Source organism: Carcharodon carcharias, chromosome 14, assembly GCF_017639515.1.
Source record: "Carcharodon carcharias isolate sCarCar2 chromosome 14, sCarCar2.pri, whole genome shotgun sequence".
Taxonomy (NCBI): domain Eukaryota; kingdom Metazoa; phylum Chordata; class Chondrichthyes; order Lamniformes; family Lamnidae; genus Carcharodon; species Carcharodon carcharias.
In genome coordinates this window covers 98427195-98453960 of record NC_054480.1, presented here as the reverse complement: position 1 = coordinate 98453960, position 26766 = coordinate 98427195, and the positions used below count along the sequence as shown (strand labels likewise).

General features: G+C 41.0%; 1 protein-coding gene across 1 annotated transcript in view; it reads right to left on the bottom strand.

Annotated features, from left to right (window-relative positions):
• Nucleotides 1-26766, bottom strand: part of crsp7 (cofactor required for Sp1 transcriptional activation, subunit 7) — a 187277-nt gene that overhangs the window by 15759 nt on the left and 144752 nt on the right. The window contains exon 2 of the mRNA XM_041205141.1: nt 15398-15472. Coding sequence (XP_041061075.1) covers nt 15398-15472 — 75 coding nt within the window. The remainder of the gene's footprint in view (nt 1-15397; nt 15473-26766) is intronic.

Here is a 26766-nt window from a genome sequence, read left to right as displayed (position 1 = left end):
AATGGTGGAAGGATGGTGCAAAATTGCAAGTTTTGACTGTCCGCCAAACCTTATCAGCAATGGAAGGCTGAAGTTGAAATGTGGACCCAGGTTACTGCTATACCCTGGAAGACGCAAGGTATGGTTTTGGAGTCATCATTACCAGCCAAAAGTAAGATAAGGAGTAAAGTATTTTCAGAGTGGAAAGTGGATGATTTGGATCATGAGGGATTAAACCGTCTGATACAACTTTTGAATAAGTCCTACAAAAAGGATGAGTTATTGGAAGTGTATGAAGCTTGGATGATCTTTTTGATAGGTTTAAGAAATCAGATGATCAGTCCATGGAAGAATATAGCATGAATTTTAATAAATGGTATAGGAGACTACAGAGATTTGAATTTGAAATTCCAGAATTGGTATTGGCATTTAAATTACTGGACTGTGCTTGCATTTCCCATGTTGATAGTCTTTTAGTACTAACGGGTTCAGTTCCAGGGGAAGGAAATTCTCTTAGATCAAATGGCTGCCCCCCTAAAAAAATTTCTGGGGCAACAGTTGTTCCCTGCCACTCTTTTTAGCAAACGTGAACAACTATGCTATAAAACAAAGGATAGTGGATTCAATGGTGACTGAATTTCGCAGTCAACCAAATATTAGATGAAGATTCCAATACAAAGATGGGATTAATGACTAGGTTTGAAAACCCTAGCCAATTTGAGTCAGGGCAAAAAGCGTATCTGGGATGGTGACCGTAGATGTTTAAACCCAAAAATGCATGGGGAATGGTGTTTTCAGTGTGACTCCCAGTACCATTACGCAATGAACTGCCCACAGTGAAGGAATCATGTTTTTGAAGTGACCCACGAGACGGATTCATCTGAAAATGATGATGGTGACTGCCATGATGGAATTGTATTGATCAGTTTGAATCCGGTGATGAGTATCTTGATGGTAGATTCCTTCAATTGTGCAGTTCTGGACTGTGGTTGCACTTCTACAGTGAGCGGCATGGACTGGCTTAGCTGCTATCTGGAGTCTCTTGATGCCGCAGACCGGTGGAAGGTCAAGGAGTATGAAAGCTCTACCTGCTTCAGGTTCAGAGATGACAATACATTAACATCCTCCAAACGGGTGGTCCTCCCTTGTAAGATAGTGGGGATCAACCTGTTTATCAGTAATGATGTGATTTCTAGTGAGGTACCGCTACTGTTGAGTCAATCTGTGATGAAGGCTCAGGCGACGCTAGGTATGAAGAATGAATGATAGAGCAGTCGTGCTTGAGGAAAAAATGTGCATCTCCATTTTACTTGGTTAGGTCATTACTGCTTGCCACTAAGGAAGCCAGAGCATTCTCATCAAGAAGTTCATGAAGTTTTGATAACTGAGAATGAGAATTTTGGTGGACAAAAAGATGATCATTTAGAAATTACATAGTTTGCCCATCCAGCGCCACAGAAACTGAAGACCCTGCTTCGAGATGCAGGAGCAGTCGATAAAGGATCTTATTGAACGAGTCGATGTGAAATTTGCCTTAAATATCGCAAGACACCACCGTGACCTGTTGTGAGCTTGCCACTAGCCAGGGAGTTTAGCGATGCAATGGACTTGAAAGTTTGGGACAAGGATAGGGTTTTTTTTTTTACTACACTTCAAAGATATGGCAACCAGATTTAGTCTATCCACTGATACATAGTAAAGACAAAAGGACCATTGTTGATAAGGTCATGGAGAAATGGGTAGGAACAGGATTAGGAACACCAACGAAGTTCCTCAGATAATGGTGGGGAATTCGCCAATGAGGAATTTGAAGATGTGCCAAAATTTAAACATAGTTATGAACACTGCAGTTGAGAGCCCATTTAGTAATGGTCTTTGTGAAAGAAACCATGCAGTAATAGACGACATTACAACCTGGTTGATCAGCTAATATTTTATGTAAACTGCAAACGGCACTAGCAAAGGCGGTGCACGCAAAGAACTCTGCAAATGGTTGGGAGGTACAGTCCATATCAGTTGGTGTGCAGAAGAAATCCGAAGTTTCCTTCGATGTTGTCAGATGCTTCTCCTGCTTTAGAAGGGACTAACACTATCTCCACTTTTTCTGCTCAGCTGAACGCTTTGCATGTGGGCAGAAAAGCTTTTGTTAAAGCTGAGTTTTCGGACAAAATTCGGCAGGCCCTACTGCACCACATAAGACCATCAGGAATACAGTTTAGTCAAGGAGACATGGTATATTATAAAGGGAAGGCCAGAGAATGGAAAGGGCTTGGCAAGGTTTTAGGGAGTGATGGAAGAGTAGTAATTATGCAACACAGTAATCAAACTGTTGGGGTACATTCTTCAGTTAGTTGGTTGTGACTATATCTTTACAGGTTCTGAGCGGAATATAGAACGTGAGGAGGCACCATGCACTTAACATACACTGGGTAGTTATGAGGAGCAGACTGTGGCAGATACAGGGTTGACTGGCTATGAACAAAGCAATACTGAGGTACAGGACAACACTATTCGTCCAAAAGGGCAATTACCCAAAGTAGGGACAAAGGTAACATACATGCCAGAAGGGACCAGTGTGTGGAAGGATGCCACCATCATCGAGAGAGCAGAAAAGGCCACAGGTAAATACAAACATTGGCTAAATGTGTAGGATAAAGAACTGGAGACAAAGCCTATTGATTGGCAAACCGAGGTAAAGATGTGGAAACCCAGAAAGCACAGTCTGAGTTCTGACAGTGGACCAGAAAGTGATTGTGGCCTTAGAAAAAGATCACAGACTTGCGAACGGAGTTCTGTTCACATGGGAGGATGATTATATAGTGGCAGTCTAGAAAGGGAGAGGAATGTGAGTAGAGGCCGTAGCTTAACAAGGAAGACTAGAGAGCAAGCTAGCAATCAATAGAAGTCCTTAGGACAGAGATTCTAGTAGCTGCTAATAAATTGGAAAGTAAGCTGATAAAGGAAGCCAAATGGAAAGAGTTAGAAAGTTGAAGGAATTTGGAGTATATTCTGAAATGCCTGAGAAGACAGCCAGCTTTATCTCAGATGGATCTGTACAGAAAAAGTACTCCCAGGCAGCACATATAAGGCCAAAGAGATTAGCAGCCTCAGGCTTTGAAGAGAGACTAGGTGGTCAGAGTGGACTCACCTACTGCAGGGAAAGTGAGTTTGAAGATTTTTTTTGTTAAAGCTATTTTGGCATCCTATTCCTGGGATTGCAAATCAATTGATATAAAGGCTGCGTTTTTACAGAGGGAGAAGTTTCAAGGGACTTTTTTGAAGCCACCCAAAGAAGCCGGGGATGTAAAAGGAAAGCTATGGATATTGAATAAGTGTGTTTATGGACTGAATGATGCATCAGGAGTATGATATTTTTCTGTGAGGTCAGTCTTGTTGAAAATAGGTGCATTCAGTTAGGCATACCCCACGATATTCTACTGGTATCTTAAGGAGGAATTAGCAGGGATCTTTATCATGCATGTTGATGATGTCCTGTGGGGATGATCTGCAGAATTTGAACAATGGGTAATTGAAGATAAAGGAGGAGTTCCTTTTACATTAAGGTCCAAAGTCAGGTTTCTGGGGCCTTTAAATACATAGGTTTAGAGATTAAGCAGAGCAAGTTGGTAGTGACATTAAATCAACAATCTTATCTAGAAAATGTTAATTATATCCCAATAACTTGTGGTAGATCCTCACAGCGGATCCTGCTACCGCGGAAGAAATGGAACAGTTGAGAAGTTTGATTGGCCAGTTGAACTGTTTGTGCACTCAGGCTAGGCCTGACGCTAGTTATGATGTGTTGGAGCTGAGTACCATGATGAAACGTGCGACAGTTGAGCAAGTTCTGAGAGCAAATAAAACACTTCTTTAAAAAAAACTAAATTGAGAGATGTCCACTCAAGCCTTGGGTGATCCACAAGATATGAGATTGGTCATTTTTAGTGATGCTTCACATGCCAATCTTCCAGATGGGTACTCTAGCACAGCAGGGTTCATCATATTCTTGGTGGGAAAGAACGATAAATGTTGTCCATTGGCTTGGGAGGCCAAGAAAATAAAAAGGGTAGTGAAAAGCACCTTAGCTGCTGAAACATTAGCCTTAGTAGAGGCATTAGATATGGGGATTTACTTGTCCAATATATTGACAGAAATATTATAAAAAGGGAACTGTGGAAAAAGTTTGCCCTTAGAAAGTTATGTTGATAACTGGTCTCCTTTGGGACAACATTCATTCCACGAAAAGTGTCACAGAAAAAAGACTACGAATAGACCCAGCCAGCATAAAGGAGATGTTAGAAAGAAAAGAGATCTCTAAGATAAAATGGGTTGACGCAAGTCACCAACGATCAGTCTGCTATAAAAAATTATCATGATGCAATGAAAAAAAATGTTTTTTAATTGTGTATACATGTGGTAAAAGAAATTCGGGAATTATAGACGTGGAAATACTTGACATTACTTCCTTCTGTTTGTTTAAAAAGTGTTCAAGTTTTTTAATTTAAAGAGGGGAATCTGTTAATATGGCAATCAATCTTGTTAAAACCAAATGGTAGTTACAGGTGATGGGCATTAATTATTCCAACTGAATAGAATAAAAAGTTACATCTGGAACACTTTGGGTGGCAGCTGGTGGCATTGAGGAATTGTCTTGGAAATAAACCAGCTTTAACCAAGGGACCTGCCTTGATTAGTTCTTCCACCACAACCTCTTATTGTGACTAACAACATTTAGGGTGTAAACCCTTTGTTAGAACAAAGTGCTGGTAGAAGTTCGAATCCCACTTGCAACTGGTGCACCCATTGTACCTTGCAAACATTTTCTGGCTTAATTTACAGCTTTTTTTTTACTTTTTCTCAGTCTTTTATTAATGAACCTTGCCTTCTCTTCAGCCCCCATTTGCATATTCTTTTGATTTTTGTTTTAAAATATATTTTCTCAGTGCCTCATTGCTGAGCAAAGAATGTTACAGCACAGGAACTGATTTGGCCCAGGATGTCAGTGCCTCTCTTTGGTCAGGTTATCCAATCAGTCCACTATCTTGCTCTTTCCCCATAGCTTTACAAATGTTTTCCCTTCAAGTATTTATCCAATTCCTTTTTGAAAGTTCCTACTGAAATTTTTTCCATCACCCTTTCAGGTAATGTATTCCAGATCATAAATTGCTTTGTTAAAGAATGCTCCTACATGTTGCCTCTGGTTCTTTTTACAATCACCTTTAAAGCCTTTGGCTACTTAAACTTCTGCTATTGCAAACAGTTTCTCCTTTGTTCCTCTATGAATACTATTCATGAATTTGAGCACTTATGAAATCTTGCTGTAAGAATTCCTCCAATTTCTTCAGCCTTTCCAAATAACTGAAGTTCCTCATCCATAGTACTATTCTATCAAATCTCTTTTGCATCTTTTCCAAGGCCTTGAAATCATTACTAAAATGTGGTGCCCAGCATTGAGTACAATATTCCATCTGAGACATTTAACCAGTGATTTATGAAAGTTTAGCATAACTTCTTTGCTTTTGTACTCAATACCTCTATTCATAAATCCCAGGACCCCATCTTTTAACATTTGCCTGCCAGGTCTTCCTGTTCCTACATACCATTTAATATGGTGCAGTTTAGTTTATACTGACTCTTCTCCTCCTTATGAAAATGATTCACTTCATTTTTGTATTAAATTTCATCTGCCACTTGTCTAGCTATTTCATCAATATATAGCCATCTGAAATCTGTTTCTATACTCATTGTTTACTACATTTGAGTTTTGCATCATCTGCAAACTTTGAAATTATGCTCTGTACACCCAAGTCCAGATCTAATGTATATCAAAAAGAGCAGTGGTCCAAATACTGACCCCTGGGGAACACCACATATTCTTCCCTCCAGTCTGAAAACAACCAGTCACTACTACTCTCTGCTTTCTGTCCTTTACCCAATGTCATATTCACAGTGCCAGTGTCCCTTTTATCCCATGGAACTTAATTCTGTTAACAAGTCTATTGAGATTTTGCCTTCTGAAAGTCCATATACATACCAAATGCATTACCCTTGCCAATCCTCTGCTAATTCAAAGAACGCAATCAAGTTAGCAAAATATGATTTGCCTTTCACAAATCCATGCTGACTTTCATTTATTACCTCATGTTTCCAAATGCCAATTAATTTAATTCATATTTATTGTCTCCCTACCACTGGTTTTAACATGATTTCAACAGCCTATTAAGCTGACTGTATTACACCGTGATTTGTGCATCAATTAATTGTTTTCCCCCTCTTTTTCATTTCTTCCAACCTTATTGAAATTACTTGTTACCTTTTGGTCCTCGGGCCTGGAGACACATGCACACAGCAAGCATAATGTGTACTTTCTTTGCCCAATACTGACAAAGCTTTATAAATCACTGGTTTGGTCTCGGTTGGAATAGTGTTCAAATCTGGGCACCACACCTCAGGAAGTATGTCAAGGTTTTTAAGAGTCCAGAAAAGATTTACTAGAATGGCACCAGGGATGAGGGGAAAGACTAATGAAGCTGGCATTATTCTCCTTAGAGCAGAGAAGGTCAAATTGAGGGAATTGGATTAAATAAATAGGAACAGCATGTTTCCACAGGCACAACAGGTGAGTGGTAACCAGAGGACAGATTTAAGATAATTGACAAAAAAGAGCCTGGGGAGAGATTAGGGAAAAATATGCATGGCGTTATAATAATCTGGAATGCACTGCCTGCAAGTGTAGAGGAAGCCAATTCAATTGTAGCTTTCAAAAAGAGAACTGGATACATTTGAAAATAATTTTAAAAATCAGTTCTATGGGTAAAGAACAGGGCAGTAGCACTAACTGGTAAACTCAAATCTACACAGGCACAATGGGTTAAGTGGGCTCCAGTACTATATGATTCTATACCTCATTCTATCATTCCAGTATTTCTCTGTATCCTTGAGCACCCATGTGGGCATCCTTCACAAGTTAATGTGGACTCAGTGCTTATGCTTCATTCAATTGTATGGGAATAGCAAGTAAGATCACAAGCCTGATGCCACCCTTATACAAAGTCCAGCACACCCACCACGAGTTGCTGGATAGCGATCAAACAGGAACTTTGGCAGGCTTCTCCCCATCCCACCTGAGAGGCAGGAGCCAAACTCATTTTATTTTTCAGATCTATTTATTAAACATCAGGAAAAATCCTCACCTTTTGTTCTATGACTTAAGGATGTGGTAAGTTTGGTTTCAAACAAAATGGGCAAGTTTTCATTTTTGATTCAAACTTGAGGATGCTTTCAAAGAGTGTGTATGTGTGGGAATGGGAGATGTTATGGCTAGAGATTTTTTCCAAGTTCAAAATTTAGGGAAACAAGTTAACCCACATGCATTAAAGGTAATCCGTTCCAACAAGTATCCAAAATTCTCTATAAATTTGTTCAACAGCATCCAAATCAATTTTAAAGTAACTGCCCATCAAAACAAAGGGGAATATCAGGTCAGGGACTCCCAAAAGCTCCCCATGCAAGGCAAATTACACCTGAAAAACTGAGACCATCTGACAGCACAATTTCTTCAATGCGCAGAAGTCATTAATAGCAGCAGCATGCTCAAGTTACACCACCAATTGCAACAGGATCATATGTATCACTGAACTACACATGAAAGATCAATAAAGGGGCTTCCATAAGCAAATTCAAATATTAATAAATTAGATTTCATAGTGATGCTATTTATCACCACCTTGTGACAAATAGACAGGCCTGGATTTATACTATGCAGTTATCATATTAAGGTAAGCCTGATTTTTTAAAAAATGACTTCAGCAAACTGAATCTGAGGGGGGAGGATCCCATTGTGCTTTGATAATAATATATGCAACACAATCTAATAATTGAATTGAACAAAAATATCAGAGGGGTTTGTTGTATCAGTATATATTGGACTCGACAAAATACCAAGCTATCCGAGGTTACATTAAATAGAAATGTGAAACAGCAATGCCCAGTCATTAATACATCACCTTAAAAAAAATACAAGATGTTAAATTTTTCATTGACTTGACAAAATGGCTCAAATGTAAACTTTTTACCTTGGTCAAACTCAACTTCTGGCAAAGGAGGTCAGCTTCATGAGTGAACTGGAATTGACAATCTCAACATATAACACCTCACTTTAAAAGGTCCACCAGGAGACAGAAGTCCAGGTTATCAGATTTGCCATTTTAAAAAGGGTGTAGGAATCCTTGTAAAGTGATATTTTATATGATATGGAAAAAAGTATGGTGCATCTTGCTACGTCTTTTTTTTTTTTTTTTATTCTGCTCATTACTAAACCTATAAATAAATCTGACCAAGTAATTTCAGCAGTACATGCTAGTCTCACAGCATGTTGTTTTCTGCCTCTTGGAAAATATGAAACAGCATTGATATATCCCTGAATTAGCAGGGAGAAATAAAATGATATGCAAAATAACTAGTAAACCTAGTTGTTCACTTTCTTTTATATGGGATGTGAGCATTGCTGGCAAGGTCAGCATTACTGCCCAGGTGGTGGTGGTGAGGAGTAACTTTCTTGAACCGCTGCAGTCCATGCAGAGTCAGGTGATGATGTACTCACTGCAGAATTTACAGACTCTGACCTGCCCTTGTAGTCACAGTAAGTCTCTGGTCAATGGTAAACTCCCAGGGTGTTGTGGTTGAGATTCGGCGATGGTAATGCCACTAAATGTCAAAGGGAGATGGTTAGATTCTCGCTTCTTGATAATGGTCATTGCCTGGCACTTGTGACACAAATCTTATTTCCCATATTGGCCCAAGTCTGAATATTGTCCAGGTCTTGTTGCATATAGACATGGATTGCTTTAGCATTTGAGGAATCTTAAATAGCATTGAACACTGCAATCATTAGTGAACATCCTCGTTTCTGACCTTACAATCGAGAGAAGGTCATTGATGAAGCAGAAGATTGTTAGGTCTAAGACATCACCCATGAGGAACTCCTGAAACAATGTCCTGGGATTGAGATGATTAGCCTCAAAGTACAAACATCTTCCTTTGTGCTAGGTATGACTTCAATGCATGGAGTGTTTTCCCCTTGATTTCCATTGACTTCAATTTTGATGGGGCTCCTTGATGCCATTCGGTCAAATGCTGTCTTGATGTCAAGAGCACTCACTCCCATCTCATCTCTAGAACCCAACTGAGCATTTGTGTGTGGATTATTGCTGAGTAAGTACCACATGATAGCACTGATGATTTAGAGTAGATCAATGGGGCAGTAATTGACCAGATTGGATTTGTTCTGCTATTTGCAGGCAGAAAGTAAGGGATGGGATAACAGACCGACTCTCAGAAAGCCATCATGGATGGGGGAGAGAAGCGTGGGTAGAAAGGCTGCTAGTATGTTCCTCCTGCAAATTACTACATTTTTGCAAAGCTTTTATTCAATCTAAGACATCCAACTTAAATGGATTGAATTGGAATTCACGTAATCCACATGCATGTCATTTTGAAGATTTGCTAAAAAGGAAACAACATTCATTCAAAAGTCCTTCTGATTTTTGGATTCTTTTGAACACAGTTCTGTTAAAACTCACCACAGAATGGGCTATATATTTTAATCTATTTGACAGATGCAGCTGGCCACTTCAACCTTGTTCTAAATATGTTGGAGAAGATGCACATCACTGTCTGATATGTAAAATGTTACTTCAAAGACATTATTCCTATGTTAATGTTATAATTGTACAGCAAGTAGCAAATGGTGTGAATGATTTCTTTGAACTAGAATTAATCTAGTATAAGAAAACGTCCCTCAAATGCAATATACTAGGGATCCACAACTGGATGAGGTTTAGGAAACCACTGTGTTAATTTGATTGATGTGCTTTAACTATACCCCTGCATCCCATTTGTCAAATTCAGAGTACTCCCCACCAGTCAGTTTTTCACACAAGTATGTACTGCTTGTGAAAGTGGAAGATTCCATAGTGGTTACGTGAAATTTCACAAATTTTAGATTATGGACAATGGCCTGGGTTTAGTATTGAGAATTAGCCATTTTTCACATTATGAAGTTTATCTTAAAGGAAGTAGAAGTGGACAATTCTGTAACATAAATATTGGGAAGCAAGAAGCCATCATCTTTGATCCCCTTCACAAATTTTGTTCCCTAGACTCCAACCTACTCCCTGGCGACTATCCAAGGCTGAACCAAACTGCTTTCAACCTTGGTGTCATACTTGAACTAAAGTGAGCTTTCAGCTACATATCCATGCCATCATCAAGACTGGCTACTTCCCCCAAGGAACACAAGACTTAGGAGTAGGCCATTCGCCCCTTCGAGCCTGTTCCGTCATTCAATAAGATCATGGCTGATCCGAGTGTGTTCTCAACTCCACTTCCTATCTGCCCAACATAACCCTCGACTCCCTTGTCTATCAAAAATCTAACTCAGCCTTGAATAAATTCAACGGCCAAGCCTCCATTGCTTTCTGGGAAAGAGAATTCAACAGACTAACGACCCTCAAAAAAAAACCTCTCATCTTACCATATCCCCATAACATTGCCTGATACTGCCTCTGCCTCAGCCCACCTGTTACTGAAGCTCTCAACCATGTATTTGTTACCTCTAGACTTGACTGTTCTAATGTATGCCAGACTTGATCTCCTATCTTCCACCCTTCATAAACCTGAGCTCACCCAAAACTCAGATGTCTGTGTCTTAACTCACACTAAGTCCCACCTGAGCATCACCTCTTTTTATATTCTCATCCTCGTTTTTAAATCTCTTCAATTTTTATTTCCAATTCTAATCACTTTACCATCAGTAGCCAATGCTTCAGCTGCCTAAGCCCCAAGCTGTGGAATTCCCTCCTTAAACCTCTTATCTCCTCTAAGACACTCCTTAAAACCTACCCCTTTGACCTAGACCAAATTTTTGGCTATTTGCTCTGATAACATCTTGCGTGGCTTGATGTCAAATTTTGCTTGATGATGCACATTAAGTTTTACCATGTTAAGGTCCACTATAAATGTAAATTGTTCGAAGAACAATTAAGTGATGTGCTATTTAAAGTTTAATAAACTCAATTTGCGGCTTATATCTTAAACCATGGCATTTACTCTATGACTGAGATACAATGAATTAATAAAGGATTTCGTACAATTCCTAGGCAACAGGTTAGGTATTGTGCAAATAAACTCTTCGGTTTGAATATGTCCTCATAAAACCGAGGCCAATGAGGACAATGGAAAACCCTCGAGTGGGTCATACCTGGCGCAAAGGAAAATGACAATTGTTGTCAGAGGCCAAATATCACAGCCCCCAAGGAGATTACTGCAGTTCCTCATAAAAGCATCTTCAGCTGTTCCATCAATGGTCTTCCCTCTGTCATTAGGGGAGTGGGATTGTACGCTAATTATTCCACCATAGTCAGCTCTGTTTATAAGTCCTCCAACAACAAAGCAGCCATGAAAGTTTACAATAAGACTTGAACAATATCTAGGCTTGAGCTGACAAGCAGCATAAAGTATTCATGCTGTTTAAGTGCCAGGCAATAATCATCAAGAATCACCCCAACCACTACTTTATCTTCAGTGTCACCATCATCACACAGCACCCCATTATCAACTTCTTGCTGCCCAGAAGCTGAACTAAACCAGCAATATCAATATTGGCTACAAGAACAAGGCAGAGGCTGGACTTGCTGTGATAAATGGTCAACTTCCTGACTCCCCCACATTTAACTCCATCATCAATCAAGACTTAAGTCAGGAGTATGAACATTCACCACTGGCCAGAATGGATGTGCCACAACACTAAGCTAGATAGCATCCAATACTACTACAATTTATATCCTCTCCATTATTGGCATGCTGTGGTTGCAATGTGCATTATCCATAGGGTGCACTGCAGTAACCCACCAAGTTTACTTGGACTGGATCTCTCATCATGTCTACAAACCATCAGAGCAATGTTGTGCAAAAAAGAGAGACTTGTATTTGCATAGTAACTTTCACGACCAGCAGACTTCTCAAAGCATTTTGCAGCCAATGAAGTAGTTTTAAAATGTAGTCAGTGCTGTAATGGATGAAATGTGACAGCTAATTTGTGTGCAGCAAGCTTTCAAAGAGCAATGTGATAATGACCAAATAATCTGTTTTTGTGATGTTAATTGAAGGATAAACATTGGCCAGGACACCAGGGCTAACTCCCCTGCTCTCCTTTGAGTAGTGCCAAAAGATCTTTGACATCCACCAAAGGCGGCAGAGGGGTTTAACATCTCATCTGAAAGACTGCACCTCCAACTGTGCAGCACTCCCTCGGTGCTGTAATGGCTTTTTTCTTAACTTTTGAGCTCAAGCTCTAGAGCAGAACTTGGACCCAGATCTTGTGAATCAGGGGCAAGTGTGCTACCAACTGAGCCACAGCTGACACACCAATGGAATACTATTGTCTCCAAGTCACAGGCCATCATAATTTGAAAACATAACCCTTTTCTTTCCATGATGCTGGGTCAATATCTTTGAACTGCCCAGCTACCTGCATCAAGCACTGCAGCGATACAAGGAGAAAGCACACCAATATATTTTTGGAGCAACTAGAGCTGAGAAATAAATGCCAACTTGCCAGCATCAACCACTTCCTGAGAATTCAAAATAGCTGAATTATTTTTGATGCAAGACATATCCAAGTCTGATAAAAGTAAATTAAATACATGTGGATGGATTTAAATTTGTCTATCTTGTCTCTTTTGGCTACTGTGCATTATTTAACTCAATTAATGTAGTTGTAGCCTTTACAGATACAGCTTGTTGTCTTCCACCTTTTAGGCAGGACAGGGTTGAGAGCATCACACCTATTCTCCAGACAACACATTACAGTTCGATAAAAGCAAAATACTGCGGTTGCTGGAAATCTAGAACAAAAACAAAAATACCTCGAAAAACTCAGGTCTGACAGCATCTGCGGAGCGGGATACAGTTGACGTTTTGAGTCCGTACGACCCTTCATCACAGAGGTTGTTAACACTACACCAGGCTTGTCCAACATTGAAACCTCTCTATGCAGCCCCCTGAGGCAGTTTTGAAAACGCCAAACAAGTAAGTTGGAATGGATGACAATGCAAGAAACTGCTCCTCCAATCACAGGCTGTTCATCTCTCGCATTTGCTGCTGCTAGGTTCACCAGCAAATGTGGGAGGAAACAATCTGTGATTGGAAGAGCAGCGAACACTGTTCCATTTTCTGAATCTTTAAAAAAAAAGTTGAGGTATTAAGAAAACAAAAAATTTGAGTGAAAATAAAGCAATGTCATAGCAGCAAGTTGTTAAGTTTAAAAAAATAGTTAATAAAAATGACCAGAGTGCAAGGGGGTCAAGTATGTGTGTGAGAGCCAGGCTCACTCCCAGTATCAGGGTGCTCGCTCATCCTCACCCACAGAGTGGGTGTGTGTGTGTATTGGTGAAAGTAAGTGAGAAAACTGAGATTGGGGGTAAGGCAGACACAATCACACTCCCACTCCCATTCACCCTCAATCCCTTCCCTCCCACTCTCACTCACACTCTCGAGCTTGCTCTCTCTCTCTCACGCTCTCAATCTGCCACACACAGCAGCCTGTCTCTTCCCCCGCACCTCCCCCACCCCAGACCTGGGGCTCCACAGCTTCTTACCTGTGGTGGGAACAGAGTGCTGGAGCCATGGGGAGGCGGCGCCAGCCACGAGGCCTGGGAGGAAGACGCTGTAGAGCCCCAGAGCTGGGGTGGGGGAGGTGTGGGGAAAAGACTGGCTGCTGTGTGTGGCAGATTGAGAAAGCGCTAGCGCAAGAGTGAGTGAGAATGCATGTGAGAGTGGGAGGGAGGGGATTGAGGATGTTGGGAAGCGAATGGGAGTGTGAATATGTATCTGCCTTACCCCCAATCTCAGTTTTCTCACTTACTTTCACCACACTTCAACACACACACACTCACTCACTCTCAGTGGGTGAGGATGAGCAAGCACCTTGACACTGGGAGAGAGGCTGGCGCGTGCGCACACACACACTGACCCTCTTGCACTCTGGTCATTTTTATTAATTACTCTTTTTTAAACTTAACAACTTACTGCAATGACATTGCTTTATTTTCACTTAGCAATTGTTTTTCTTAATACCGCAACCATTTTTTTAAGATTCAGATTAAAGTTGTGCTGAACCTTATCTTTCCAAAATTTGTTCAACAACCCCTTGAGGGGGGAAAAAATGGAAACACGGCCCCCTCCAAGCAAAAAGGTTGACAAGCCTGCTCTACATAGATTTCTGTTCAAAGGAGAAAAATAGGTATAGCCCCCACCATAAGTTCCCATCCCTCCCAATTTGGCAACACTTGCAGCTGGAGGAAAATGATGTTCCTAACTGTAGAGCTTCACGTAAATTTGCTGCCAAAGCAGTTTCGCCAACTAAGAGGAACGAAGTGGAAAATTCTGATTTTCACTCTGTCCCCATAACTGGAAGGTGCGTCGTCTAACAGTTAAGTGACAAGTCTTGTGTCGCATTATAAACAGGAGGTCTTCATTCTTCCTCCCACTTTTTTTTTAAGGTTTTCACCATAATCAGGCCAAGGCAATATGTACTAATGGTTCTGCCAAACCAGTTCTCATAAACCTCATTCATTTACACAACTGCCTCAAGCAGACAGACGAGAGCACTGAAGTTGAGCATTTAAGCAAAACAACCTAAGTACTGAAGCAAAGATGCATCTAGGGGATTGTCCTAATATTTCTGATCATGGGTGCCACAGATGGCATATGTAAACAGCTGCTTCAGCATTTGGGTTAGCCCTGCCACTGGAGATCTGGTTACAAATAGATTGACTACCACCTGTACAGGACATCATTGCACTTTTGACATTAGTAGCAAACCTCCCCCCACAGATCTTCCAAGAATAGTCACAGCGGCACCAACTGACAGCTCAATGTATTTGCAATTATTTCAAACTTAGAATGACTTGGAGGACCTGTGCTGCATGAACCTTACACATGTGGAGTTATCATTGTTGAATCTAGCCCACTGTATAAACAGTGAGAACAGCAGTAACTCATTACATCATGTGCAAAGCTGCTCTGCACTTCTTAATCAACTTAAGTCAAGGCTGAGGATATATGTGTAAATGTTTATATAAATTGAAAACTGGCCTTTATGACAAACTGGCCTTCATGGAGAGGTTAGACGTTGAGGGGAAAAATCTTTAACCCATGATTTTATCAACTTGGGTGTTTAGCAGGTAGAGCACCAATTTATGAAGCTATAAGCATAAAACAAATTACAATAGATTTAATCTTAAATTGCATGCACTAGCATAATAGTGCTCAAAATTATCTCCCTGATTGTTCTCATACCCCTTTTTGCATACTCTCCATTGGCCCCACCTGAGTGGAATGTTCAGGAACTATTTACCTCAAGAGCCTCTTTGGTAATGGGATACTTCTCCAAACTGGAGATCACCTCCAGCACTGCCACCATGTTACGGATCTGGAAGAAAGAAACAGAAAACATTAGTGATTGCACTACTCGCATTGGCGAATAGCAGTTGACATTCAGGCTTCACAGAAGGTCTCAAGGTTAAAAACAGTGCAGGCCAAATGCAACTAGAATGGAAAAGCAGAATATTCTGATTTCCAAGTTAACATTCAAATTATGAACAAATGGTCTACAATATTTCAAACTTGCATTTATATAGCGCCTTTAAGTAAAATGTCCCATGACACTTCACAGGATTGTCATCTTATTATTTAGTTCTCCTATTTGCCTGGTTAGCAGATTCTCTAGGAATGTACTGGGAGCCTTTGTATAGCAGATAACAGATCATGATGAAGCAGAGATACATGTCGCTATTCGTAGGAGGCTATTTTTATTCAAACAAACAATTACAGTTGAGTGACAAAGACATAAGTTGGTCCTGGTAGCTCAGCAGCTTATACAGGTCAGCGAGGAATATAAAATCTACAACGTACAGGTAATTCTTAGAATCTGTCCCAGTATTAATGTTTTTATGGTGTTTTAGTGGTCTCATTTGGGGGAAAATACACTTGTTTTTTCAAATCAATTTGTCAGCTCAAATTGTTTTCCAGTTATCCAATAATTTGCTTTAGACAAAGTAAACAACAGTAAACTTATCTGAATTCAGAGAACTTTGAATTAATTTTTATACTACCACCTACCTAACAGTGACAACCCTTCAAATAGTAATTCACTGAATGGGGTGTCTGATGGTACTATAATAGAGGCAAGTTCTTCTTTAGCGCCCCATTGGCCAATAATTAGGAATATATGTTGCACTGAGAAATCCGGAACTTGCCTTTTTAAAAAAATCAATCTAAAAATGTGCCAATCCCAGTAAAATCCAGCCAAACATTGAAGCAAGTTTATCCTGTATCTCCCATACACATACATGTACCTTCCTGATCTTAGGATCTGACTTGGTGCCTCTTTTTTCTCTTGGAGATACTGGGATCACTGTCACTCCTACACATAACCCAGTGACAAAGTATTCAAAGGATCAGGAGCAACTTATCTACCATCACAACCGATGCATGGTGCAAAAATACTGAGTTAGTGATGCTTGTCTCCTCTGGGATCTGGGATTCAAAGCAATCCCTGCAACAAGCAGTCAGTCAGATCACTGCGAGTTTGCACTCAAGGAAGGATTGATTTGTTAAGGCAGAGCAGGTGTAGCTTTGCTCCACTTGGAGCACCTGTTGTACAAGTCTTTAATATCTACACAATATTTGTAATTAATGAATCATTCGATTTTTCTAAACCAACATCCCACACTAAGAAAATTCAACAAAAATAATGAGCACAAAAGTGCGAGTTTAATAAAGAGATCACACAAGACTGAAACCTGCTTTTACTGATTACTCTGACGCATGCATATTCAAGTTGTCTCAGGTACTTTTTTTGGCATTTCTAAAAATGAACACGTTTTACAATGTAAACTTCCATTCACTCGCACAAACCATAATTAATCTACAAATGTTACAAAAGCAGAACAGCAGAATCCACACACTAAGCTATAGAAGCAGCAATATCCAATTATGAAACCCCACATTAAACAACTCAATGCAGCTGATGAGAAGGGACCAGATCTCTGCCCATGCTGCTCATCAAGAGTTGCCTCTGCAGACAGCTGGTAACAATACTGATCTATCTGGATCAGAGATTTTTGGACAGTGGATATGTGCACATTATTTCATACAGATAAGCAGTCAGATGCCATGATTTCCAAACAGTATTACTCAAGGAATAGCAGACATTAACATTTCAGCATCAAGGATCATGAAGCAATATCAGATGATGCAAGAGGCATTATAGTAAAATGTCTATGTCTTGATGCTTCTACGTAAGACAAGAAAAATAAACTTTTCTAAAAACAGCTTGGGAGGAAGAGAAATGGAGAGAGAAATTAAGGGAAAGCCAATATGATAAATCTGAAATTGCCAGTGTCAACCTCAAAGGATTCTCTCCTCCCCACTCCCAAACTGTTTCCCCATTTTCCTGAAAGTGCTGTTAGTGCCAACAACATTCCAGTACCTTATCTATGAGGCCATGTTTTACATGGAGCTAGACAGCCAGTGTCAGAGGGCTGTGCAAAAAGAGTCTGATTCCAACTCACCGGGCAACCACAGATTCAAACTTTGGTAGGTGTCACACAATGGCAATTAGGAGCAGAAGCCCGGTCATGTTTTAGTTCTCCCTAGCTTGGGAGGCTGAGACCAAAGTACTCTGCTGGCTGAGGTTGTTAGGTTCACAGCACAAACTATATATTGAACTGGGATTCTTGGGCTGAAACCTGCAATGATGCATGGATTTCTGCAACAGTCTTGGGAGTGGGTGGAAGGGTGCATGGGCGTGGATGGTAACCAAAGATAAAACCTGTCTCAGAGATTTCTTACAGATGCTGTCAGTGTTATTCAGTACATGATATTAGACCAGTTTCTAAACTTGTGCTTCATGGCAATTTACAGATGACTGAATGCTCAGGGTGTCAAAGCCCTGGATGGGAAGGGTGCAGATTTCTAATGGCCACTTGCTGTGACTGAAACAGCCAATTTGGAGATCCAACAGATCATTTCTTTTTTCTTCTCCGCCGATGCTGCCAGACCTGCTGAGTTTTTCCAGGTAATTCTGTTTTTGTTTTGGATTTCCAGCATCCGCAGTTTTTTTGTTTTTAGATCATTTCTATGACAGGCTGTCAGCAAGGGAGAAAAAAATATATAGTGAATAACCTTCCCCCTTTTCTGAAGGTGGAGGCAGTAGAACAATTATAAACTTTACTCTCCACCTTGACAGTAATATTTCCTTTTAACAAAATGAGCTGTTGCTATAATGTGGACCAATTGTGTAAAATAATGCTAATTTATACCGTAACCATCTCTGGAAGCTGAAAAGTTCTCAGACAGGTTACAGACTCTTAGGTGAGTATTAAATGTTTACAGTGGAATTTACAATCTGTGCATCTCTGCAGAATCCATTCTCTGAGCACTTCAATTCAATGCTACAATCAGTTTTAAAAAATGAAAAATACCTTGTAACCTTTAAAATTTTACTGGGAATAAGTCTAAAGTAGTGATAACAAGGATTTCTCAGCACTGTCAACAACAGTTGCAGGACAGCTGATGCTGAGCACCATGCCGGGTTAGGAAGCTTATCTCCTTCTACAATGTTTAGCCTTGTTTTTAGTGGCCCACATCAGGATTTTGGTTCATGAAAACATTTCTGCTTATTCTTGTCTTATCAAGAAATATAACTAAACAGATTCTGGTTTCCAATTAGCTTCAAAACTTGCTCTTGGACTTATCAGGAAAATGTATTTTTAAAAAAATATATACTTTATTCTTAAAATATCTGGAAGAACATTGCAAAACATTTCTAAATTGTCATCACAAAAAGTGCAATCAGATTCAACTTTTACACATGGATCACGAGGTGCTTTAATACAATCAATGAATATTACAATCATTTCAATATGGTCATTACAGACAGTCAGACAGTGCGATGATAATGGAGTTATCAACATACATCATGTTGCACTGAGGTGCTTCAATACAATTATTATTCAATGCATATATTCGTTGTGAGCTCTGCAGCCTGAGGGGTCTATACCTTTCCCAGCCCCTCGGTGTACTATTGCTGAAAGGTCTTAGACAGCGACCTTTCCCCATTGCGCCTTTGTGGTGGCTGCCACAAGCTTTAGTGTGTCCCTCAGCAATTAGCCCTGGACCTTGGAATGTGCCAGTCTGCAACACTCGGTCAGGGACAACCCTTTGCAGTGGAGGACCAACAAGTTTCGGGCAGGCCAAAGAGCTTCTTTCACTGAGTTGATGATTCTCCAACTCCAGTTGATGTTTGTTTCGGTGTGTGTCCCTGGGAACAGCCCGTAGAGCACTGAGTCCTGTGTCACAGCACTGCTCGGGATGAACCTAGACAGAAACCACTGCATCTCTCTCCAGACCTTCTTTGCAAAGGCACAATCCACAAGGTGGTGAACAATGGTCTCGTCCCCACCACAGCCACCTTGAGGGCAACGTGCAGAGGGGGGAGACTCCTGGTGTGTTGGAAGGATCTGATGGGGAGGGCCTTTCTCACCACCAGCCACGCTACATCTTGGTGCTTGTTGGAAAGATATGGCAGAATGCCTCATCGCCAGAAGACTTTGGCAGTCTGTTCGGGGAACCATCTGACAGGATCCACTACCTCCTTTTCCTGCAGGGCCTCTAAGACGTTACATGCCGACCACTGCCTGATGGACTTGTGGTCAAAGGTGTTTCTCTGCATAAATTTTTCCACGAGGGATAGGTGGTACGGCACGGTCCAACTACTTGGAGCGTTCCGCAGCAGCATGGCCAGACCCATCCTTTGCAACATTGGGGACAGGTAGAACCTCAGCACTGAGTGACACTTGGTGTTTGTGTACTGAGGGTCTACGCACAGCTTGATGCAGCCGCACACAAAGGTGGCCATCAGGATGAGGGCGATGTTGGGCACATTTCCCCCCCCCCTTATCTAGAGGCTTGTACATCGTGTCCCTGCAGACAAGATCCATTATCGACCTCCAGGTAAAGCAAAAGATGGCTTGGGTGATCGCCATCGCACAGGAGTGTGGAATGGGCCAGACCTGCATCACATACAACAACAGCGAGAATGCCTCACACCTGATGACCGAGTTCTTACCCACAATGGAGAGGGAGCATCGCTCCCACATGCCCAGTTTTCTTTCCACCATAGATATTTGTTCCTTCCAGTTTCTAACACATGCCCCTGTCCCTCCGAACCATATCCCCAGTATCTTCAGGTCATCAGCACTGACGGTGAAGGGGACAAAGGATCGGTCAGCCCGGTTCCCAAAGAACACGGCCTCACTCTTCCCACAATTTACCTTGAGTCCCGAGGCCAGTTCGAACTGGTCGCAGATGTGGATCAGTCTGCGCACCGATAGCGGATCCGAGCAGAAGAGGGAGACTTTGACCCGAGTGCTTCCACTGCCTGGGATCATCACTCCTCTTGTGCTTGGATCCTTCCTGAGGGACTCAGCAAAGGGTTCTATGCAACACACAACAGGACAGGAGAGAGAAGGCAGCCCTGCCAGACTCCAGATTTAATAGGAAAGCTATCTGATTCCCACCCATTGATTGAGACTGCACTACTGATGTTAGTGTAGGACAGTTGGATCCAGTTGCAGATTCCCTCCCCAAACCCCATTTTGGAGAGCACATCCACCATGTAGGTGTGCGATATTCTGTCAAAGGCCTTCTCCTGATCCAGGCTGATGAGGCAGGTCCCTGTCCTGCAGATAGGTAATCATATCCCTGAGTAGTGCAAGGCTGTCAAAGATCTGGAAACATATTCCCCACCCTCTAGCTTTATCAAAAGTCACAGCCACTCCATGACATCAATGCAAAATGAGTTCCCAGATACTTCTAACCACTTTTTACAAGTGTGAAATATGGCTCAAGGGGCAACTGAAAGCAGAACCCTTAATATTTAGGATTCTCGTGAACACACAACCCCTTTAAATAATCAGTTCAGAGATAGTCACGTAATTAGTCTCACTACCACCAAAGTTACAAGGTTCCATTTGAATGGGGCTTGATAGTTTTGCATAACTTTGCATCATTCAAAACTCTTTGCAATAGAACAAAAATTGTAATTTGAAGGCCTGGGCAGGCAGGAGAACAAGCCTGAGCACCATCCAAGAACAAGCAACAGCTATGTCACAAGCTGAAATCTTTATCAAAATGCAAACTTGGATCGAAACAACAGTAGATCCATAGAGAGTTCTCTTCAATTCATTCCCAGGTTGCTCTCCTTAAACAACTTTTAGGTGGTGAAAGTGTGCTCAATGTTTACCTAAGCTTCTGTGGGAAATCTCCAGGTGCAAGTTTCAGCATGGTTCATCTGGTCGGTCTCTCTCGCTGTCAAAAACACACTAGAACAATGCTGCTTATCAACTGGGGAAAATTCTGCCCAAATTGCATCTTACTAGAGTACCACCTTGGGAGCAAGGATGTTTACTTCACAAGCATTGGGCATAGGGGAAGGGGGATATCCAAATCCCTTAAAATTCCTGATTTTAATCTTAGGCTAAATCACCAGTCCCCCGACCGATGCCCCTTCTATCCTGAAGGCAGTAAATCTTACTCTAGTGGTTTCACTGATGCCAATGGCCTTACTCTTTGGTAAACCTTAGCTCTTCACTTGCAAGTTCAGTGAATTATAGGGTATTAAATTGTAAAGAGCTTGATGGGTATATGTGTGCTTTACTACAAGAGGGGATTCTTGCCTTGTCTAACCCTGGGTGCAGCAACCGTACTTGATGACTTTGAGAGCTAGAGATCAGGGATGCTCATGGGGCCTTATGGCTAAACTTTATATGCATGATTAAAGGTGGTGCACTAAGCCATGAGGAGAGATTTAGACACATTTACCTGTATTAACCATATGTCTGAAGCAGATTTCATAGCAACTTTCAAAAAGGAAAATGGATAAATACTTCTAGGAGTGAAAACTGCAGGGTTATGACGAAAGAGGGCGGCTTTGGGAACTAGGATAAGCCCATGCAAAGAGCTAACACAGGCAGGCATGATGGCATCCTTTCATGCTGTAAGCTTCTATAATTTTAATATAAAAGTACCACTAGAGCAAATAGAAACAAATGGAAATTTATACCTTCTTGTACTATAAATTAGGGAGGCACAAGTAAAAGGGTGCATACTGGGGCTGTACTGCCTGAATGTTAAAGTGAACAGGTAGCATTTTCTTCATTTACAAATTATCTAATCTATTTTCATCCCAGCTTCAGTATTGAAAGAGCAAAAAAAATCCCTCAAACAGCTGGCTGCTGTTCAGCTTCCAGGGTAAGGTCTAAGTATTACTAGCTAGGATTCCTTATGGAGCTCAGATACCATCACCAGCTGATGTCAACAAAATTATTTCCTGGTGTAAAATAGGCATCAGTCACTCAAGTGCTGGGCAGAATATAGAACAAACCTAAAGAATGCCTATTAACAAATAGCAAATTTAACCCTCTCCTAGCTACAGCAGCCCATTCATAATTATCAAAGATCTTAATTTCAAATTGATATTAGAATGGGTTTCTCGTTTTTTATTTGCCAATTGCTAAGTTATTTTTTTAAAAACTGATCGGTTAATTACTTAATAGATTAGTTGTTCGTTATTTCATATGGATTTCCCGAGTATACTGACCACAGTATAGTCTAGCTTTTATAGCAATACATTACCTTTCTGCATCCATCCCATCTCTACTATATTCACAACCAACACAAATGTCAAAGACCACCCCCCCAAGTTTCCATTTTTATATGAGATTAGCCTGTATCACCCAACAGACCAGATTGCAAAATTCACCAGTTAGGCCAATTGGCAGGAGGTGTAGGTGGTTTCTGCATTGACATATAAGAACCTGTTCTTCTAAAAATGAAATAGTGAACCAAAGGGATATTCTTAGCAACCTCCAGGCCAAGAGTATTTTTAGCATATATAGAATCAGAAAATAACCATACTAAGAATTACATTAGGGAGTTATTTTCAATACAAACACAAGATTAGCAGACAAACTCGCTTTTTATCCATCTGTCGTTTTTTGAACTCATTCATTTACTGAGGACATCACTGATAAGGCCAGCATTTACTGCCTGTGAGGTGGTGGTGGTGGTGGTGAGCTGCTGCCTTGACCCACTATAGTCTGTGTGGTGATGGTACTCCCCACAGTGCTGTTAGATAGGAAGTTCCAGTATTTTGATCCAACAACAATAAAGGAGTGGCTATATTTCCAAGTCATGAGACTGAGAAAGGAACTTGGAGGTGGTGATGTTCCCACACACCTGTTCCATTGTCCTTCGTGGCAGTAGAGGTGATAGGGTCGGGAAGTGCTCTGAAGAAGCTCAGCAAGGTGTTGCATGCACCACAGCCATGTGCACCAGCAATGGAGGGGGTGAACATTTAAGATGGTGGACAGGGCTCCAATCTAGCAGCCTGCTTTGTCCTGGACGGTGTTGAGCTTCTTGGGTGTTACTGGAATTGCACTCACCCAAGCAAATGGAGTGCTCCATCACACTTGAGCTCTGCCTTGTAGAAGGTGGAAAACATAGAGAGTCAAGAGGTTAAGTTAATTCACTGCAGAATACGCAGCTTCTGATCTGCTCTTGTAGCCACAGTACTTATATGGCTGGTCTGGTTCAGTTTCTGGTCTGATTGTGGGGAAAATTTAGCAATGGTAATGCCTTAAATGTCAAGGAGAGGCATTTAGACTGTTGAAAATGATCATTGTCTAGCACCTGAGTGACATAAGTGTCGCTTGCAATTTTATCAGCCCAAACTTGAATGTTGTCCAGGCCTTGCTGCATGCAAGCATGGACTGTTTCCATATCTGAGTCACGGAAACTCATATATGAACAATATACAATCATCACCTCCACTTCTGACCTTATGATGGTGAGGTAGTCAATAATAAAGCAGCTGAAGATGGCAGGTCTAAGGGCACTGCCTTGAGGAGATCCTACAGTGATGTCCAGGGGCTAAAATGATTGGCCTCCAGCAACCATAACTACCTTCCTTTGTCACAGGCCCACCACTGAAAGGACAAAGGGGCATCAATTCAAATTCAGTAACAGAATGGGGGAAGATTTGAGAAACCCAGAGGGGTGCCCAAACACAACAGCTACATCTGGCAAAACATTTTAAGGCTGAGACTTGGGTGTATTGGAAGAAAAAACTGGATAAATATTTGAAAGAGGGAACTACAGGGCTATGCAGAAGGAGTATCTTAATTAAAGTGGGAGTGTTATAGAGGTGAAGAGGTTTAGAAAGGGAATTCCAAAGATTAGCATCTAGACAGTTGAAGGCATGGCAATCAATCACGCAGTGAAGAGAACTAGGAATACACAAGTAGCGAGAACTGGAGGAGCGCAAAGATTTTGCAAGGTTATAGAACTGAAGGAATCTACAGAAATAAGAGAAGGGAGAGGCCAGAGGGATTTGAAAACATGAGCAAAAGATTTAAAACTCAGGTGTTGCCCGCCAGGAGCCAATGTAGGTAGGTCACTAACCACAGGGGATGGACGTATGTAACTTGCTGCAAGTTACAATATGGCAGCATCGTTTTGAATAAGCTCAAGTTTATTTAAGATGGAAGATGGGAGGCCAGCTAGTAGAACATTAGAACTGTTGAATCTAGAGTTAACAATGGCATAGATGAGGGTTGCATATGAGTCCAGGCAGGGTAAGAGAGAGGCCATGAAATGGAGGTGGAAGCAGTTGGTCACGTGATAAGGATATGGGGCTGGAAGCTCAGGTCAGGATCAAGTAGAACGCAAAGATAATGAAACGGCTTGATTCACCCTTAGACAGTGGTCAGGGAGAGGGATGAAATTGGTGGCTATGGAACAGTTAGCGATGGGGATCAAAAACAATGGCTCAGGTTTTCCAAATATTTAAATCGAAGAAATTGCTGTTCATTCAGTCCTGGGTATTGGGCATGCAACATGACAAATCAGAGGCAGCAGCAGAGACGGGTGAATGAAATTATGTGCTGCAAGCGGCTTTGCTTCCAACTAACCCCTTGGGACCTCATTCAAGTTTTACAACGCAAAGAACTTAATCAGCAGGCCAGCTGGAAGGGGTCAAACTCTGCAAATAACACCAACACAAATGAACCAAATCAAATTTTATACAGTTGAGCCTCCCTAAACAAGCCTGAGCCATGCCTCCTTACTATAATCCTACCCTTGAAACTGTTTGATCCCCACACACAAGCACCTTTCATAACAAGGCAAAATGGTTGGCTACGTATATGCTATGCAATTCAATGCACAGAGCAGTCCCAACCAGACATTGAATACTTCATCCTAAATCTAGATCTAACTTTACTAATTACCAGTCTTCCATCATACCCACTCTACTTCCTTTATGCCTGCACTCCAACTGTCTCCATTTCCAGCACCTCCCTAGCTTGCAGCTTTCAACTAAACCCAATTCACCCATGTAGTCCCCAAGCCCACTGCTTTTCCACATTTTTCAACCTCAGCTAAAAACTGTGTCTCAGTCACCTTGAACTCAGGCCCTGCCTACAGATAATGTGAATTTACATTATCCCCACATCCAAACCAACAGCTTGTCTCATCTGTATAAGGCCTATTGTCCCACCCTCAAACCAAGTTAAGTTTCCTGCAATAATAAAAACAAAAAACTGCGGTGCTGGAAATCCAAAACAAAAACAGAATTACCTGGAAAAACTCAGCAGATGTGGCAGCATCGGCGGAGAAGAAAAGAGTTGACATTTCGAGTCCTCATGACCCTTCAACAGAACAGACCTGAGTTTTTCCAAGTAATTCTGTTTTTGTTTTAAGAATCCCACAAGCCTGACTGCCACACATAAGAGCCAAGTCTCATCCTCAGTCTGCAAACAATGCTTCAGGAAATGCATGTGTATTACTTGAATAAAATAATATATTTGTTAAAGGTAGAGCTTGGAGCACTCAGAATCCATCACTTATCAAATCAAGCCTATGTTAGGTTAGCATAGAATAAAAAATTCACAGGAATAACTAAAGGATAAAACTAGCTGAGAGGCACACCTAGTTTACAACTGTTGCTTAAATATCTCAACTGAAATACAACTTTTCATTTCAGGTCATTTTTTTTGTATTGCATTAACTGCAGTTACATATTTAAATTTCATGTCAACAGTACCATTAGGTTTGTCAGTGCAATCAAGGACAAGCCACAGAAATAAATGATATATTTTACGAAGTTATCAGAAGAGTTTTGGAGATAGAGGACAGAAATTCAATGGCCAGTAAGCTTAGATGAGACTTTCAAAAGGCACCATTCTGCTGTTTCAACAGTTATTCTTTAAAAGTTTCTTGGGAATTTCCATTTTAAAAAAATATTTGCTAACCACCAGTGGAAACTCCCTCAAACACTAAAAAAGGACAATTGAGATTAATTCTAAAATACTGGACCAATACAGATGAAAAATAAGTTATTTAATAGATAAACTACCAGAGGAAGTAAAGGTTACAAGAACTCAAAAACACAAGAAATATTATCAGAAGCAAGCCCTTCAAGACTACTCTGCCATTCAGTAAGACCACAGCTGATCATCAATCTCAATTTGACCTTCCCACTGCATTCCCATATCCTTTCGTACCCAAAAATCTACCAATCCGGCTTGAATGTACTCAATTACTGTGCATCCACAAATTCCAAAGATTCACCACAGCCCTTGAAGAAATTTCTCATCTCAG